The following is a 17,022-nucleotide window of genomic DNA, read 5'->3' as shown; positions in this document are numbered from 1 at the left end:
ATTCATTTTAAATAAAATATATAAATATATTATAAACTATTTAATTAGAGATTAGAGATGAAAGTTAAATTATACAATATTTCATAGTTTAAATTTTTAATAGTTCATAAATATAAATGATTAAGCGTTTTTTCTTTAAATTTTTTTTAAAGTGTTATTTAAATAACTCAAATATTATAAATGTATTAAAAAAATATATAGTACTAAGCCTACAAAGAGCACAACCTAGCTATGGGGCAAAGTCACAACTGTTGGAAACTAATCATTTAATGATATTAATGACCTAAGTTTGATTAGTTAGTTTGAAAAAAAAAGATTAAAATGTGGTGTAATTGTAATTAGTGTGTAACTTTAAACAATAACAAAGTTAAGAAATCTAGTAATCCATCAATGTGTTCAATGAACTGTCAGTATTTTGATGTTCTTATTACATCGGTATCAAGGTCTTTATATATTATAAGGACCTAAAACAATAATATGTGTTTACAGATGATATTAATTAATTACATTGCATTGTAAGAAAAATCCTCTGCTTTTGTGGGAGTTGTCTTGTCGCATACAATAGAACGGTTGTCTTCTAGCATGTTGGGAGGTCTGCCGGAGGAGGAAGAACCGATTGCTCGATTGACTTCCCATTTTCGACCACAAACGCCATCTTTAATCCCCACATGGTATGAAGTTCTAGATGGCAATGCATGAACCACACTCCTATATTGAGATATATAAATGTTAAAACAATACAATGATTGCACAAATTTAAATAAATACGTCGCGAAAACTCATAATTCAGGGGTAGAGTTCATAAACTCATTTCCACAAGTAGGTTTGTGTAGGAAAAAACAAGTTTGAATGAATACCTGGATTATCGGCCCTAAACCTAATAGCTGCCCACCCGCCGGTGGGGACCCCAATTGTGTTTCTCTCGGGAGGATCGACCAAGTTGAACTTGGCCGGATCTTTCTTGGCGTCAAAGTTTCCTATGCCAGACCCGACCACAAAGAAATTGAAACCATGAAGGTGAAAAGGGTGAGATTCGACCGTTAGAAGATTAGTGTCTTGCAAAACCAGCTCAACCGTGGAATTGAAAGCCAACTTGCTAAGCCTCGTCCCGAGTGATGTACCGAGGTTCGCTGTAAGTGGCGCACCCGTGTAGTTAAATGTGGTCTGGGGCTTGTCGGGAAAATCGGTTCTATAAAACACCCGGGGTATTGAAGTAATGAGCTTGCAATAGGCCAATCTTGGGCATCACAAATGTTACGTTGTTCAACGAAGCAGTTAGTTGAGTTCCGTTTTGACAAGTCGTGCATGCGTTGATCCCCAAGCCGATAGTATAGAAGAGATGTCGATCAATGGTCAATGGAACATTTGCCGGATATTGAGGAGTGTTTAGGCTCTTGAGTTTTCCGTTATAGCTTAAAGCAAAGTCGGTATTGTTTTGAGCCGGCAATTGGGGAAAGATGGGCAAGACCGTGTTTGGCACGCCTTTGTACTGTAAAATGGCTGCGGCGGTCATGTTATCTACTATGACTGGTGCGTCCATGAAAGCCCTAGCGCCGATAAAGTAACGGTTCGGTGCCTGATCGGCTGTAACGAGAACATTTGTGGTTTGACCCGGAGCGATTAGTATGGCATTGGTTATGAAAGGCTTGGTATAAACCGCGTCTATTTCAACGACGGTCATGTTGTGGCCAGCTATGGCGAAGAATAACTCGTCATTCAGTGCAGCGTTGATAATCCTCAATAGGTAAGTTTTCCCTTGTTCAACCTCCAAGGCGTATGTGTCTATCACAAATTAATTTGTGAGGAAAAGTGTTATTGATATCACGTTTTACTTAAACCACGATAATTAATTTTAATTCGTAAACAACAAAATTATAAGTATTCTTACATTTCTCGGAACATGGAAACAGTGGACCAGGTTTCCCGTTGATCGTATGAGCATCGGAGGGTGGTGGCGGCAATCCCAACTTGTTACCTTGGTTAACAAGTGTTTCCACGTCCTGATTCCACCATTCTCCTGCACATGATTATCAAACAAAGCCAGATTTTCAATCTATTTAATCAGTTTGCATGCATGGGATAAATATATATTTAAGGTTGTGAAAATGAACTATTATTGACCTAGAATTAGGGTTTGTTCAAGATATGGTTGAGGGAAAGGAAATTGAGTTCCTTGTTTAGGCATGATAACAATAGCCCCATAAACGGTTGCCCTTAGCCACAAAATGTGTGATGCCACCATAAGGTCCCTCTTTGACCTGTAATCGTAATATTGTAAACATAGTTGTTTCCCGTCTTAATGGGACACTGAGTTATATAAGCCGGTCCGTCTGCCCAACCATTGCGGAATTGTTTCAAACCATGCCTGGCCATTCCATCAATCAAACGAGAAAATTAAAAAAGCTAGCAAAAGTCATGTTTTAAGAAAAAGGGTCGATTATAGGAAAATGCAACTTATATACCATTATATGATACTACTACCCCTTTTTCTCTTAAAATGTGAACACTTCAAATATACAATTAAACTTATAAGCTAATTCATTTTATCAATTTTAATGTTAAAAATTATATATCTCCATATTATTTGTTAGAACAAATAAAATACATTGCATAGATTCCCAAAACTATCAATACTCAACCACAGGGTCATAGGCATAATTAATGATGATGAGTTACCAATGAATGGACATATTGTATTGAGCATGATTGGTGACATTGACAAGAAGTTGATCTCCATCTCTAACATGAATAGTTGGCCCTGGAAACAACCCGTTGACTGTGACAATAGGTTTAGAATTACACAACCTGCTCACATTCTTCACTTGTATCTGCAAACCCATTTCATAATAATTATAATATGGTTTATAAAAACATGTAAAGAAAAGGAAGAAATTAACATATAAATTGCAGAGATGAACCCTAACATCAAATTGGTATGTCTTTACTGCGGCGAAAGTGGGGTGGCAGAGGAAGATGAGGAAAAGAAGGCAGGAAAAGAGATGTCCTTCTAACCATTTACAGCTCTTGGGCTCCATTAATTCTTGACTGGTGTAGAGTTGCTGGAGAGAGCTGAGAGTTGATGGTTAGAACAGGAGGTGAAATGGGTTTTATAAATGCAATTATGGTAGCTAGGTTGGGACTGAATGGTCGAAAAGGATGTAAAGGTTTGGAGAAAGCTTAGAAGCAACTGTTGATGGGGGAGTTGAGACATCAAATTAAGGTTTGTTAATGAAAAAAAGATATTTCCTTCCTTCCTTCCTATTTTGGACTGAAAAAGGAGTGCCTTAAAAGTTGACCATATTAATTTTAAAGCAATATTATTTTGTATTAAAAAGTTAGAATTTTCTGAATTAAGTCGAGAAATTAAATCTGGATACGTAAGTGTACCTCTATTCATAATAACTCATTTTTTTTTATTAAAGTTGGCAATTGATTAGTACATTAATTAACTTTTTCTTTTTTTTTTGATTCCGAATGTAGAAAGGAAATGACAATACTTTAGTTAGGAGACCATTACAGTTAAAAAAAATAACCAATATTGTGTATTTAATTTTGTTTGATTATTTTTAATATAACCATCCATAAAATTAAAAATATTTTATATTAATGAAAAATACACATATAAACCATCTCGATTTCAAATGAGATCACATTATTTTAACTTATATAAAGATGATATTTGTACAATTATTTATTGTATTAGTAACTTATAAATTTCAACAATCTCACATTTGGTCATTTATGTACAAAAATAAATGTGTCAACCATAATACACCCAAATCGAACAAGGCTGTTTTTATTTAAAGTGCTCTCAGATGAAATCGAACTCGTGACATCTTGATCTCTTATGCTGATTCTTAAATTTAGCATCGAAAAAATTGTTTTGTAAAATTTTTTGAAATAAATGTAGATCTAATAATTCTATTTAATTCAAATAATACATGCCAAATAATAATATTTGAATATGTTTCTAATTGCATTGCAACATTGTGACTTTATATATATATCCTATTTCTTTAGTTTTTGGTTATATAGATTATAGATATCAATTTGACACTAATAGATCATTTTATATCTAGCTATTAAAATCATTGATTCTACTATATATCCAATCTATTAAATATAACAAATATATGGTTAGTTTTATAACCTTTTGAAATATGATTATATACATTCATGCATTCAAATTTTATATTTGTAAATCAACTTTAAAATAATTAATTAAATAAAATTAAGTTAAAATATATCAAAAACTCAAATAAATCATCCTCTTGGTAAATATGTGTGTTAAAAGACAATTAATAAAGAATAATAAGTATTTAAGATTATTTTTTAATTATAGTAATTAATAGAAAAAACTAAAAATAAACAAAAATATTTAAGGGAAAAAATTGATAAGATTGTTTAGAGAAATAGTAGTATATAATAAATGATAAATTAAGCCTATTATATATATATATAATAATAATAATAATAATAATAATAATAATAATAATAAAATCAATTAAAAACTCTAATATTGAAAAGTTTGAATAAAAAACGCGAGTTCAGTTGGATTGAGTCGATTAATCTCTATTCCGATTATTTAATTTGAAGGTAAACTTAAGACTTAAGACGTCAATGATCATGACAATCAATACATATACTTTATCATGTTATTATTATTGCGAGATGGGAAGTATTTTTTCTTAAGAATTTCTGATTTTGTTTGTATATTTGTTGGTGAATAAATTTTTGTTTATGTTTTTATTATTATTTTAAATAATTAATCTCGTTATATTTAAAGTATAATTTTTATCAAATTGTATTGATTTTTTTTACAAGAAAATTGAAAACCTTATTAACCAAATTTTAATCAAACACCTCTTTTTTTTAAGCCCTATAAAAATATTAAAAATCCATCATCAAAGAAGCAAAGTTTTTTGTTTTTCAAAAACCCAATAAAAATGTGAAATAACCCAACATAAACACAAGCTCCAAATATATTCACAAACCCAATTTATTTTATTTTTTTGAAAAAAGTGGATTAACAAAATTTAATGCATGTCTTTTGGTCTACTAACTTAAAAAAAAATAAAAAAATCATGGCGAAGTAGAATTATTATTGCAATATTCTTTATCCATTTTTTTCGAGATTGTATCTCTTTTATTTCTTAACTTGGCTACCTTATCCTTTCTCCATAAATAAGTAATCATTTAATTTAGTCACACTTCAAAATACAACTATACTAATTTAAGATATTTTACTAATAAATAACGAGAAGAATGTCAATTTTATCATTGAACTATAACGAAATAATCATGTATATCACTGAACTAAATTTTGTTCGTTCATACCACTGTAGTTGAACTTAATGTTCATCTATATCACTAGTTAACAAAAACATCCAAGTCCGATAAGTTTTTCGTTAAATGATGACACGTGTGATTGACATGTCAATTTTTTTTAAATTAATATATATTATAATTTTATTCATAATTTCTAAATAATAAAATTTTATATTTTCAGAGACATTAACTAAACAATATAAACATTTTGAGAGACAAAAATAATAATTCATTTTGTTTTAATTAATATATTTTTAACATTTATTTTTATTAACGGATTTTATTATTTAGAAAGGTTAATAAAAATAAATGTTGAAAATATATTAATTAAAAAAATTAATTATTATTAATAATTCTCAAAATGTATAATTTCTTTTGAAAATATAAATTAAGTTTTATGATTTAAAATAGTAAATAAAAATAAATATATAATATATATTAATTTTTAAAAAATAACATGTCAATCACACGTGTCATAATTTAACGGAAAACGGGTTTGGATGTTTTTGTCCAGCAGTGACATAGATGAATATTAAACTCAATTACAGTGGTATAAACGAACAAAAATTAGTTCAGTGGTATACATAAATATTTTTTTATAGTTTGATGATAAAATTGACATTTTTCCCAATAAATAACATATCAACAATGGATTTAGTAACACTAAATACAATATACTAATTCAAGATATTTTATTCACTTGAATCATCTAACCATAATAAATAACATTTCACCTATCAATAGCTATTTGATCAAACAACACCTTAACAACTTCAAATTCAATAAAACAAAAGATTCCACTTAATTATAGATCCCAAAATTTATAAATCTCAAAAACAAAAGTTAAATAAATAAAAACATTAATCTAAAAAACAACTCTTTCTACAAATAAAAATCAGATTTTTATTCCTCAATGCTTTCATTACCATTTCCATCTCCTTGAACATCATCATCCATGCCTTCCTCAGATGGGCTCTCATCATCTAACTTCATCTTCTCTATTCGTGTTCCGAAAATATAAATATGGCTTGAATCATTCTCATCTTCTTCCTTCCCGTCGGCAACCACTTCGCCGGCGGCGGCGATGGTCACACAACCAGGATGATAGTTAAATTTGGGAAAATTAGATTTCAAAATCTTGTAAGAACCTGCAGTTTGAAACTGATTGTAATAATTCACCATTGATGATGATGATGATAATAATGATCCATTTGGATCTTGCCCGGCTCCCTGCATGCCCACAGGAGTAACATTACAATAATAATCATTAAATGGAACAACACCCTGTTGGAGGTTGCCGGAAAACATTGACGAGGATGAAGTCAACAATGAAGGTTGATGATCATATCTTGACTTCTTCTTTGGTTGTGATAATGATAGATTTATAAGTTGAGGAATGATTGATAGAACTGATTCAATCATCCATGGACTTACAAATTTTACGTATTCAAGTAAGTATTCTCAAGATCATTGTCCCATTTAACCTTAATACTCTTCCATGGTGATAATTTCCAATGATCTGGATCAAATGGTTCAACTGATGTTATAGTTCCATCAAACCAACTTTTCCTTGACGAATCTTCACTTTCTAGTTCTATTTTACAACTAGAACCAGCATCCCAAGGAATCTTAAGCGATTTAGTTACCTTCAACGATTCAACGCAAAACGCTGGAGCGTTTACTTGAGGATAGTAAACCACTTCAAACGCCTCACCTTTACTCGCAAGGTTTAAACTTTCAATGACTGATTCCGGGCTTATTTTTGTCTCATTCCAACGGGAACGCGGCGGCGGCGGTGGTGCTGCTGCTGATGATGATTCAGTCTGGTCTCCACTAGCTTCTCTGTTTATTCGACGACGGAGACCTACCCGGATTTCACCATTGTTATCCTTAACAAAAACAATTGAATCGCCGCTGATGAGTTTCTTATTATTTACAAAACCACTCCATCCCGTTGTAAAAAGGTGGCGTCTTGGCGATCCTCTGTAAATATGACGAAACGTCCAGATTCTTCCATGAACATCTTTAATTCGAAGGTTTTGAACAGGTGGGTCATCGTCAAAGTTGAGTTTAGGAAACATTGTATCTGCACAATACCTAGGAACTGAAAATCCACCACCGTTATTTGCATCCGACGGAGTTAATGTTTTCGCAAATGCAACAAGTTTATGAATATCACCGTCGTCTTCGTCATCCTCGTCGTCGTCATTATCATCGTCAAGAGAACAACTTCCGTTCACAGGAACAGGAAGCAAGTTAATCTTGAGATAAACCTCGTCAGTTTCATGATTAGCCAAATACTTAACACCCAAAACCTTACACTTTATAGAAGATTCAATTGATGAAGGAATGTTTTCAAAATCAACAATTCTATCGGCTTGTTCTTGATACCCTTGAGGGAAAAAGTATACCTTTTGATCTTTCCTTATAGTTTTCGCCAGATTTCCAGCTAAAGCAGTCCATAGTTGAGGATCTAACTCTTCTTCCAAATTCCCGTTATTCTCTACCATATTATCCATCTCCTAAAAACAAAACATACATTAATGTAAGAAAGAAACAGAGACGAATAAACAAATTAACACAGAAGAGAGATTAAATTAAATTACCTTTTGGGTCTCTGGTCTGTAAGATGTTTGATTCTGAAATTGAAGATGAATGAAACAAAACTAATATATATATTATGCCTATGCCTTAAATATCGTTAACAGTTGCGCTAGGGTCTCGGTCACAATTTGTAAAGAAATCCTTAAACCCTGTCTAATATAAATAGAGAGAAAATATTTTGAACAAAACCTATTTTTTAGGAGTATTTGAATTTGTCACTATATTTGTTGGTTTTAATATTAATTAAACAATAACAAATTATGTCTTTTATACGTGGATTAATTAAATTATATTCATTTTAAATAATACCAACCGTTTAAGAGACAAAGATGGAAAAATTATAGACACACCATTACTATACATGTTTTCGGATCTAAGTTATGTAAAACTAAAATTATTAATTATTAAAATTATATAAATGGGTTGAAAAAATAAAATATATTAATAATATGAAACCAACCGCATATAGTTCTCATAATACATCAAATAATATAAATATTGTCTTTTAACTTTTAAAATAAAATATATCAATGCTATTTTAATAAAATATATATAGATAATAGGTTTTAATATATATATTTATATATATTAAATAAATAATTTTAAAAGACTTAATTTAAAAATAAAATAAAATTAACAAAATAAAATTAACATAATTATATATTAGAAAATATTAAGAAACATTTAAAGTAATATATACATAATTAAAAAAAAATTACACTTGTCATCTTATATTTCCTTAGTTAACACATCTATGTGAGCTTTTTTTAATGTCTTTCGTTCATTATATATATATATAAAATGATATTTAATTTTTAAAGTATTCGGATTGACGGATCGAGAACTGTGGTGAATTTGAATATATATGTGAGAGTAAATGGATACTTGGGTCGGATTGTGGGTTGACCCGCCCATAAACTTAAAACGGTTAAAAATAAAATTAAAAATACTTTAAGTATGGGTTGAACTTGCAACCTAACAAAATAAATACAGCCCTTTAACCAACTAAGCTAATAACACTTTATATTTTAAATTCAACACAAAATTTGATGAACGCGGAACATTTTAATATAAGTTCAACTTTTTAACTAACTAATATATATATAATGCTTAATTTTTAAAGTGTTCGGATTGTCGGGTCTAAACTGTGGTTAATTTGAATATATGTGAGAATAAATAGATATTTGAGTTGAATTGTAGGTTAACCCGCCCATTCTCGTAATATTTTTTTATATATATAGTAGTGATCACTTAAACTTTAGACAATTCAGTAAAAAATCACCCAAACATTAATTCCAATAATAAATTCAACCAACTAAAGATCTAAATAACCTACTTAATTTTTCATCAAATTATTTTTTGTTTTTCTATATAAAACCCTAAAAAATCCTAAAATAACCAAACATCAAATTAATAAGCTCTTATGAAACATTTTCTATTTATTGAAATGGTCGTATTTTTTTTGTACCAAATAAATTTCATTTTATATTTAAATGTTGTTTTTACTAATAGTATATATTTGATATTAAGAATAGATAAAGACAAATTAAGTGATGAGGTCAACATATCAAATAATTGTTGGTGGACGAATGGGTTTTGTCGTGCCATGGCCTATAAGTCTCATGGATGATATGCTTAAGACAACAATTACACGACCACCACGTACCGTGTGCATTTGTTTTGTTTGGTTTGGCCCCATCCATTCCATCCAGCCTACGGCCAGCTGCTAAACACGATATATATACCTTACCACCTTCTTCAAGCAACTCAAACATTGAAATGTCGCGTCCATCTACACCTATGAGTACATACAATTATTGCCAACAATCATCTTTCATTCACGAATTATAAAAAAAAAATTGATTGCTTGCTATTGTTCCAAGGTTATAGAAGTTGGGGTTCAAGAATTCCATGCCAATTCCTAAATTTTAAATACTACTTGTTGTGCATAATAAAACTCATTTCATTATGTATTTAGTATGGTAGATCGAATCATATGGTGAAATTAGGGTCACTTTGGTTGAGATTTTTAAACAAAAACATGTATCTAACCAAATGTTATACTGAATCCATTATTCACAATTGATCCTACATCTAATCGGATAGGTTGATTTATATTTATATTCATATTCGGTAAATTCATTAATTCGGGTACTTGTATAAGTTGTATATACTTTTTTCTACATAAATAATAATAATAATAATAATAATAATAAGTTTTGTATATTATCTTCATTGAAAATACTTGCTCACCCCTATAATACTCATCTTAAATATGCACTTGTTAAATATTAATTTATTCATTTTAAATAAATTAAGGCCATGTTTGGTACAGTTTTTTTAAATAAAATTTTTAATTGGTGGTAATTTTAAGAAAAATAAGTTTCTTTTGGTTAAAATTTTGAAATTTAAAATATTAATATATAATAATAAAATAATCTCAAATATACTTAATTGTTGCATTGCTACAAAATCATCCTTTTTAGTAATGACATCTATAATATTTTCTTATTTTTCATACCACTTAACTAACTTGTATAAAGTACTAGTCTTCATTACCTAAAACTCTATTTAAAGATTTATTTATAAATTTAAAATAAAATTAATTTCAAAATATATACTTAGATAATGTAATTTTTATATTTTTACTTTTTGAATTTCACTAGATTTTTGTTATTTTTACTTTGATTTAAATAATATAATGATACTAAACAGTATATAAAATGGTATGGGCCATAAAAGATAAAACTGAACTCTAAGACAGCAAGATACCTCACGAATGACGACAAACATTGGGCCCATGGTTATGACCTAGAACTGTTCAAATTCAGATGGGTTAAGGCCATGGGGGACTCTAGACAGCTAATTGTCGCCCATGGGCGTGTGGTTATAATTGTAAATGATGGGGCATATCAGAAACCACAAAACCACATAACCTTCCATTATAAGTTTTGACAACCAAGAAAACATGATATGAGGTTTGATTTGACCTCCTTAATTACAACCAACCAAATAAACATCGAGACGATTTTTCCTGAGTCCATGGTTGGGAGGAATTTCATGGTCGGTCAAACATTCATTTGGGTCTCCTACAAGAATTTAACTTCATAAGAATAATTAAGAAAACAATTTTGAAATAAAAACATGTTTTATGTTTTTTTTGTTTTTCTTTTCTATATTAGAAACCATTTTACCCATTTTTAAAAGCGGTTCGTGCGATCCAAAATTGATCGGACCAATGCCTTACATTTCCTCGAATCTCGAGTGGGCTGATGAACCAAAATGATAACCTCGACATGTGCACTTTTTAGAAAATGTTTGTAGTCGATTAAGTCTCGTAGCTTACCTTTCTCTCGAATCTTGTAAAACTAAACAAAAGATCGACTCTCTCAGAAGCCATCTCGTCTTTATAAATCTGTTGGGTTATGTCCTTCTAGTTGGAGAGACCCAATTTTATGTGAGCTTTATTTAGGCGCAGCGTATATAATGTGAAGTGATCACATTATATTTCATTTAGGTTAACTGGGTTTTTAGAATAACAAGAGAGAGATCAGAGCAAAAGTTTTGAGGTAGCACCTGAAGAAGATTTTTTATTGCTGGAGCTTGCACCGTTTGATCGGCTAGAAACATTGATAGCTTGTTGGTTATTTTTGGGGCTATATTCTAAACGGTAAAAATCTATTTTCTAGGTCTTCTAAGTTAGTTGAAGTAAAACCAGAATTGCAGAATTGATAAGGTTGATTAACCTTACTTTGTCTTCTCTTTGTTGTTATTTACTAAGATTGTTGTGTGACCTTGATGCAATTGATTAGTGAATCTGGTTTTTGTCTAGAGTGAACCCCTGCTTGTAACATTGTTGATGATAGTGGATTGTTAAGTGTCCTGACTGGTATTGTAGTTTTTACTCTCAATTTGAAGAAATATTTTCCACGCTAAAATTTGTCTTGCATTTTCGTTTTCATTTCCATTATGTTTTGCTCATCTCTTATACTCAGTTAATTGGGAAAACGTTATATTTTTGAAGAATACATTTCCCATCAAAGTGGTATAAGAGTTTGGTTTTATTTGAGTATAAGGATGGAGACTAACACATCTAGAATGGTGAGTTTGAATAGTTCCAATTATAATATTTGGAAGGCTAAAATGGAAGATTTACTGTGTGCGAAATTTTTTCATTTGTTAGTGTTCTCTTCAGCTAAGCCTGTAGAAAAATGTGTGGATGTTTTGAAATTTTTGCACAGACGAGTATGTGGTTATATTCGTCAATAGGTTGATGATAATATTTTGAACCATGTGATTTCTATTACTGATGCTCGTACTCTTTGGACTAAACTTGAAAAATTATATGAGAGAAAAACAAGTAATAACAAACTGTTTTTGATAAAGAAATTGATGTCCTCAAAGTATCATGTTGGTTCTCCAATGACTGACCACTTGAATACTTTTGTGGGAATTATTAATCAATTCGAAGCGATGAAACTCAAATTTGATGACGAGATACATGGCTTATGTTTACTTGGTAATTTTCCTAGTTCATGGAAGACTTTTAGAACAACTCTGTCTAATTCTGCTCTATATGGTGTTCTCTCAATTGATTTAGTAAAACGTAGTGTGTTGAATGAAGAGATGAGACGAAATACACAAGACTGTTCTTTACAATCAAAGGTCTTGGTTACAAAATCTAGAGAGAGAAGTAAATGGCAAGGAAGTAATCGTAGCAAATCTCATGGGGCTTCTAATAGGTGGGCAAATGTTGAGTGTCATCATTGTGGCATGAAGGGCTATATTAAGATTTTTTTAAATTGAAGGAGAACAAGAAAAAAACTCAGAGCATACCTACTACTTCCAACCATAGAGAATGTAAAAATCATGATGATGTTGCTATTGTTGATGATTTCCTTACTGTTTGTTATAGTGATGATGAGAATGTTAATGTTTTTATGATGAGATGAATTAATTATGGACAGTGGTGCAGTTGGTGCTTCTACTCATGCTACATCACAATAAGATTTTTTCTCAACATATAATGCTAGTGATTTTAGTATTGCTCATATAGGCAATACTAGTCAAGCTCAAGTGGTTGGAATTGGTAATATTTGTGTTGAGATAGCCAATGACACCACTCTTGTTCTAAAACAGGTTAAACATATTCCTAATATTCACTTCAATCTTTTATCGGTTGGAAGATTGGATGATGAAGGCTTCTGTAATTCTTTTTATAGTGGTGAATGGGATCTTAAAAAGGGATTAATGGGTGTTGCTAAATAAGACTTTCGTATATGTATATTGTTCGTTCTGGAATATCTAAATGTTACATCAACACTTGTGAAGTTGATTCTTTTTCTGAGTTGTGGCACAAACGTTTGATTCATATTAGCGAGAAAGGCTTAGTTATGTTGGATAAGAAGAATGTGCTATGTAGGGTTTCAAATGTGCACTTGAAAAGATGTGTAGACTAGATGGCTGGAAAACAAAGACAAGTGTTATTTAGATCATCTAAATCGAAGAGAAAGTTATAATTATTAGACTTGGTGCATTCTAATTCTAATGTATGTGGGCCAAAATGAAGTCAAGATCACTTGGTGGTGCATACTACTTTGTAACCTTCATTGATGACTATTCCTAAAATGTTCGGGCATATACATTAAAGATGAAAGATCAAGTGCTAGACACATTTAAAGTGTTTCAAGCCTCAATTGAGAGGGAAACTAGAAAAAAAATGTGAATTTTATTCAAACAAATAATGGGGGAGAGTACATTGGACCTTTTGATGAGTATTGTCGACAACAGGGTATTCGTTACCAAAAATCACCCCCAAAAACACCATAGTTAAATGAGTTGACTTAAAGAATGAATAAGACACTGGTGGAAATGGTGAGATGTGTGCTTTCACAAGCAAAGTTACCAAAATACTTTTGGGGTGAATCATTGAGTACAATGATATATGTGTTAAATCTCACACCATGTGTTTCTTTGAACTTTGATATGCCAAACCATATTTGGAGTGGTAAAAATATCTCTTATGATCATCTTAAAGTATTTGAGTGTATGGCTTATGTGTATGTTCCCAAAGATGAAAGGTCAAAGCTGGAAGACAAAACCAAAAAGTGTGTGTTTGTCAACTATGAACTAGATGAGTTTTGATATCGTTTTTGACCCGATTAATAAGAAGATTATTCGTAATCATGATGTTGTATTTATGGAGGATTATACCATTGAAGATATCGACATGGTAGACGAGGTTGTTCTCACTCAAGTAAATGAGGAGATGGTTGAAATGAATTCAATTCCAGTTGCTCCTAACTTGATAAGCACCAACAATGTCAAACTAAAAATCAAATTATGGGTTTACATTATGGTAATCCTTTAAATACTAATGATTTAATAGTGAATCTAATGCTGAAAATGAAAATGAGCAAGAGAATGAAAATGTTGAGAAGTCCATATATTCCAATGAACCAAGACCGTCTACTCGACAAAGATGTCCTTCAGTAGATACTCAGCAAATGAGTATGTATTGGTCACTAATGCTGAAGAACCTGAGAGTTTTCAAGAAACATTGAAAAGTGAAAATAAAAAAGAAGGAATGGATGTCATGGAGGATGAGATTTAGTCTCTTCGTGTGAATAACACTTTTGAGCTAACAAAGCTGCCTAAGGGCAATAAGGCTTTTGAAAAAATTGATGGTTTTATTGGTTGAAGAAAGATGAACATACTTCACAGCCTATATATAAGGCTCGGCTGGTCATAAAAGGTTGCTCGCAAAAAAAATGTATTGACATTGGTGAGATATTTTCTCCTATGGTGAAAATGCAATATGTTCGCGTAGTTCTTGGTTTAGACGTTAACCTTAATCTAGAGGTTGAACAAATAGATGTGAAAACAACATTTCTTTATGGAAATTTATAAGAAGGGATATATATGGAGAAACTAGAGAGTTTTCAAGACAAACTAAAAGAAGGCTATGTTTGTAAGTTAGTGAATAGTCTTTACAGTTTGAAACAAGCACCACGTCAATAGTATCGGAAGTTCAGTTCAGTTATGATAGAACATGGATACCAGATGAACAAAACCGATCATTGCGTTTTTGTGTGAAAATTCTCTACTGATGATTTTATTATTATTCTACTCTATGTAGATGATATGCTGATTGATGGGAGAAATATTTCTAAAATTAGTGAGATAAAATAGACTTTGAGTAAGTCGGTTTCCACGAAATATTTGGGACCAATACGTCAAATTTTTGGGATTCGAATTATCCGTGATCGGGATAACAGAAAGTTGCATTTGTCACAAGAGATGTACATTGGGAAAGTTCTTCGACGCTTCAATATGGAAAAAACTAAAGTGGTGAGTATTCCTTTATCTTCTCACTTTAAGCTTAGTCATACTAGTTCTTCTTCTACTGATGATGAGAAGTTTTGTACGAATAACATTCCATATTCTTCAGCACTTGGTAGCCTTATGTACGTTATGGTTTGTACAAGACCTGATATAGCGCACGTTGTTGGTTTGATGAGTAAATATTTATTTAATCCGGGAAGACATCACTAGGAAGTCGTGAAGTGGATTGTGAGATATCTCTAAGGAACGACAAATCTTCAAATAACTTTAGGATGTGATAAGCCTATGTTAATTGGATATACTTATTTGGATATAACCAGAAACTTGGATAACTAAAAATCTACTTCAGGATATTTGGTGACTTTTGCCGGGGGAGTTGTGGCTTGACAATCTAAATTGAAAAAGTGTACAGAAGTCGAGCTTATAATTACTTTGGAGGTAACAAAAGAGTTATTGTGGTTGGAAAAATTCACAATGGAACTTGAATTGAAACAAGAAAGATACGTCTTATGTTTTGATAATCAAAGTGCAATTCTTTTAGGATCGGTGACACCAATAGAGACGGGGTCTGGCTATTGATGACAACTTCTGGAAAACGAATTGATAGAAATCCTGTTAGGAATTAATATCTCTTTCTATTCTTCGCAAATCCTTCAAACTCTTGAAACAGATTTAAGTGCAGAAATGTTCGTCGGATTTGAAGCTTTGAACTAGTGAAAAATGAATGGCAGAAAGTAAATAACACAGCGAGTTGTTTATGGATGTTCGGAGCAAACTCTCTTACGTCACCCTCCTTCCAACAACCGGAAGGATTTCACTAACTTCCTTAGATGAAATATAGATTATTGAGCTAATAATCTCTCTGTTGAACAAAACAACATTTATTCAACTTACAACATTGAAGTTTTCTTTCAGAAAAGACAGTATGTAATTACAATGTATTCATAGCTAAATAGAGAGTGAGATATTTGATTTCAGAAAGTTTTTTTAATCGAATGAATGAAACTACTCTCTCTCTTGACCGTTGTCATTTGGCTTCCATATATACTAAAATACACCAACGGTCTAATTCTTCTTTTGGACACATGTCCTCTTTCCGTTGGATGTACTATTCATGAGGTACGGGGTAGTACAGTAGGAAAAGATTCTAAAGATCGTGGTAGTACAATGTAGTACATGCAATTTGAATAATGGCAAACATGGCAGTTGTTCATTTGATGAGCTCTGCTGTCAGTTGTCTGTAGAACTCTACTGCCCAGTTGTCTAGAAGCCCATCTGCCTTCAGACGTCTATCAGACTAGCTTAGACGTCATTTTCTCATCTAAGACGTCCATCTTCTTAGACGCCTCATATTGGTCGTTCATCTCATCTTAGATCTTAGACGTCTATCTGTGCCTAGACGCCCCATCTTCTTAGACGCCTCATCTTGGTCGTTCATCTGCTTAGACGCCTCATCTAATCATCTTAGCCGTCCATCTAACAACCCTTAGACGCATTAGACGTCCCAGTCTAACAGCCCTTAGACGGATTAGACGCCATTAACTTTGAGCTGTGCCTGCAAATTAACAAAAATCCAATTATTAATTATGCATCTGGTGAGATTTAAACCCAGGTCACCCACATGACAGATATATGTACTTACCACTAAAACACAGATGATGTTGATATCTAAATATATATTTGATATGACTAACAATTATTGAACTTAGTTTATCCATTTATTATCAAAAACCATTTCATCAATCA

General features: G+C 31.5%; 1 protein-coding gene and 1 pseudogene across 1 annotated transcript; both read right to left on the bottom strand.

Moving 5' to 3' along the window:
* Nucleotides 1-376: 376 nt before the first annotated feature.
* Nucleotides 377-3,064, bottom strand: LOC124938163 (annotated as a pseudogene).
* Nucleotides 3,065-6,767: 3,703 nt separating this feature from the next.
* LOC124938885 (auxin response factor 16-like) lies at nucleotides 6,768-11,332 on the bottom strand. The gene is made up of 2 exons (XM_047479407.1): nucleotides 11,279-11,332; nucleotides 6,768-7,850 (listed from the first exon to the last, which is right to left on the bottom strand). The coding sequence occupies exons 1-2, from the start codon at nucleotides 11,330-11,332 to the stop codon at nucleotides 6,768-6,770; spliced, it is 1,137 nt and encodes a 378-aa protein (XP_047335363.1).
* Between the last annotated feature and the right edge of the window lie 5,690 nt (nucleotides 11,333-17,022).

The sequence above is a fragment of the Impatiens glandulifera genome, chromosome 5 (genome assembly GCF_907164915.1).
Source record: "Impatiens glandulifera chromosome 5, dImpGla2.1, whole genome shotgun sequence".
Classification (NCBI taxonomy): domain Eukaryota; kingdom Viridiplantae; phylum Streptophyta; class Magnoliopsida; order Ericales; family Balsaminaceae; genus Impatiens; species Impatiens glandulifera.
The sequence above is the reverse complement of the archived record's forward strand: the minus strand, read 5'-3'. Positions and strand labels throughout refer to the sequence as shown.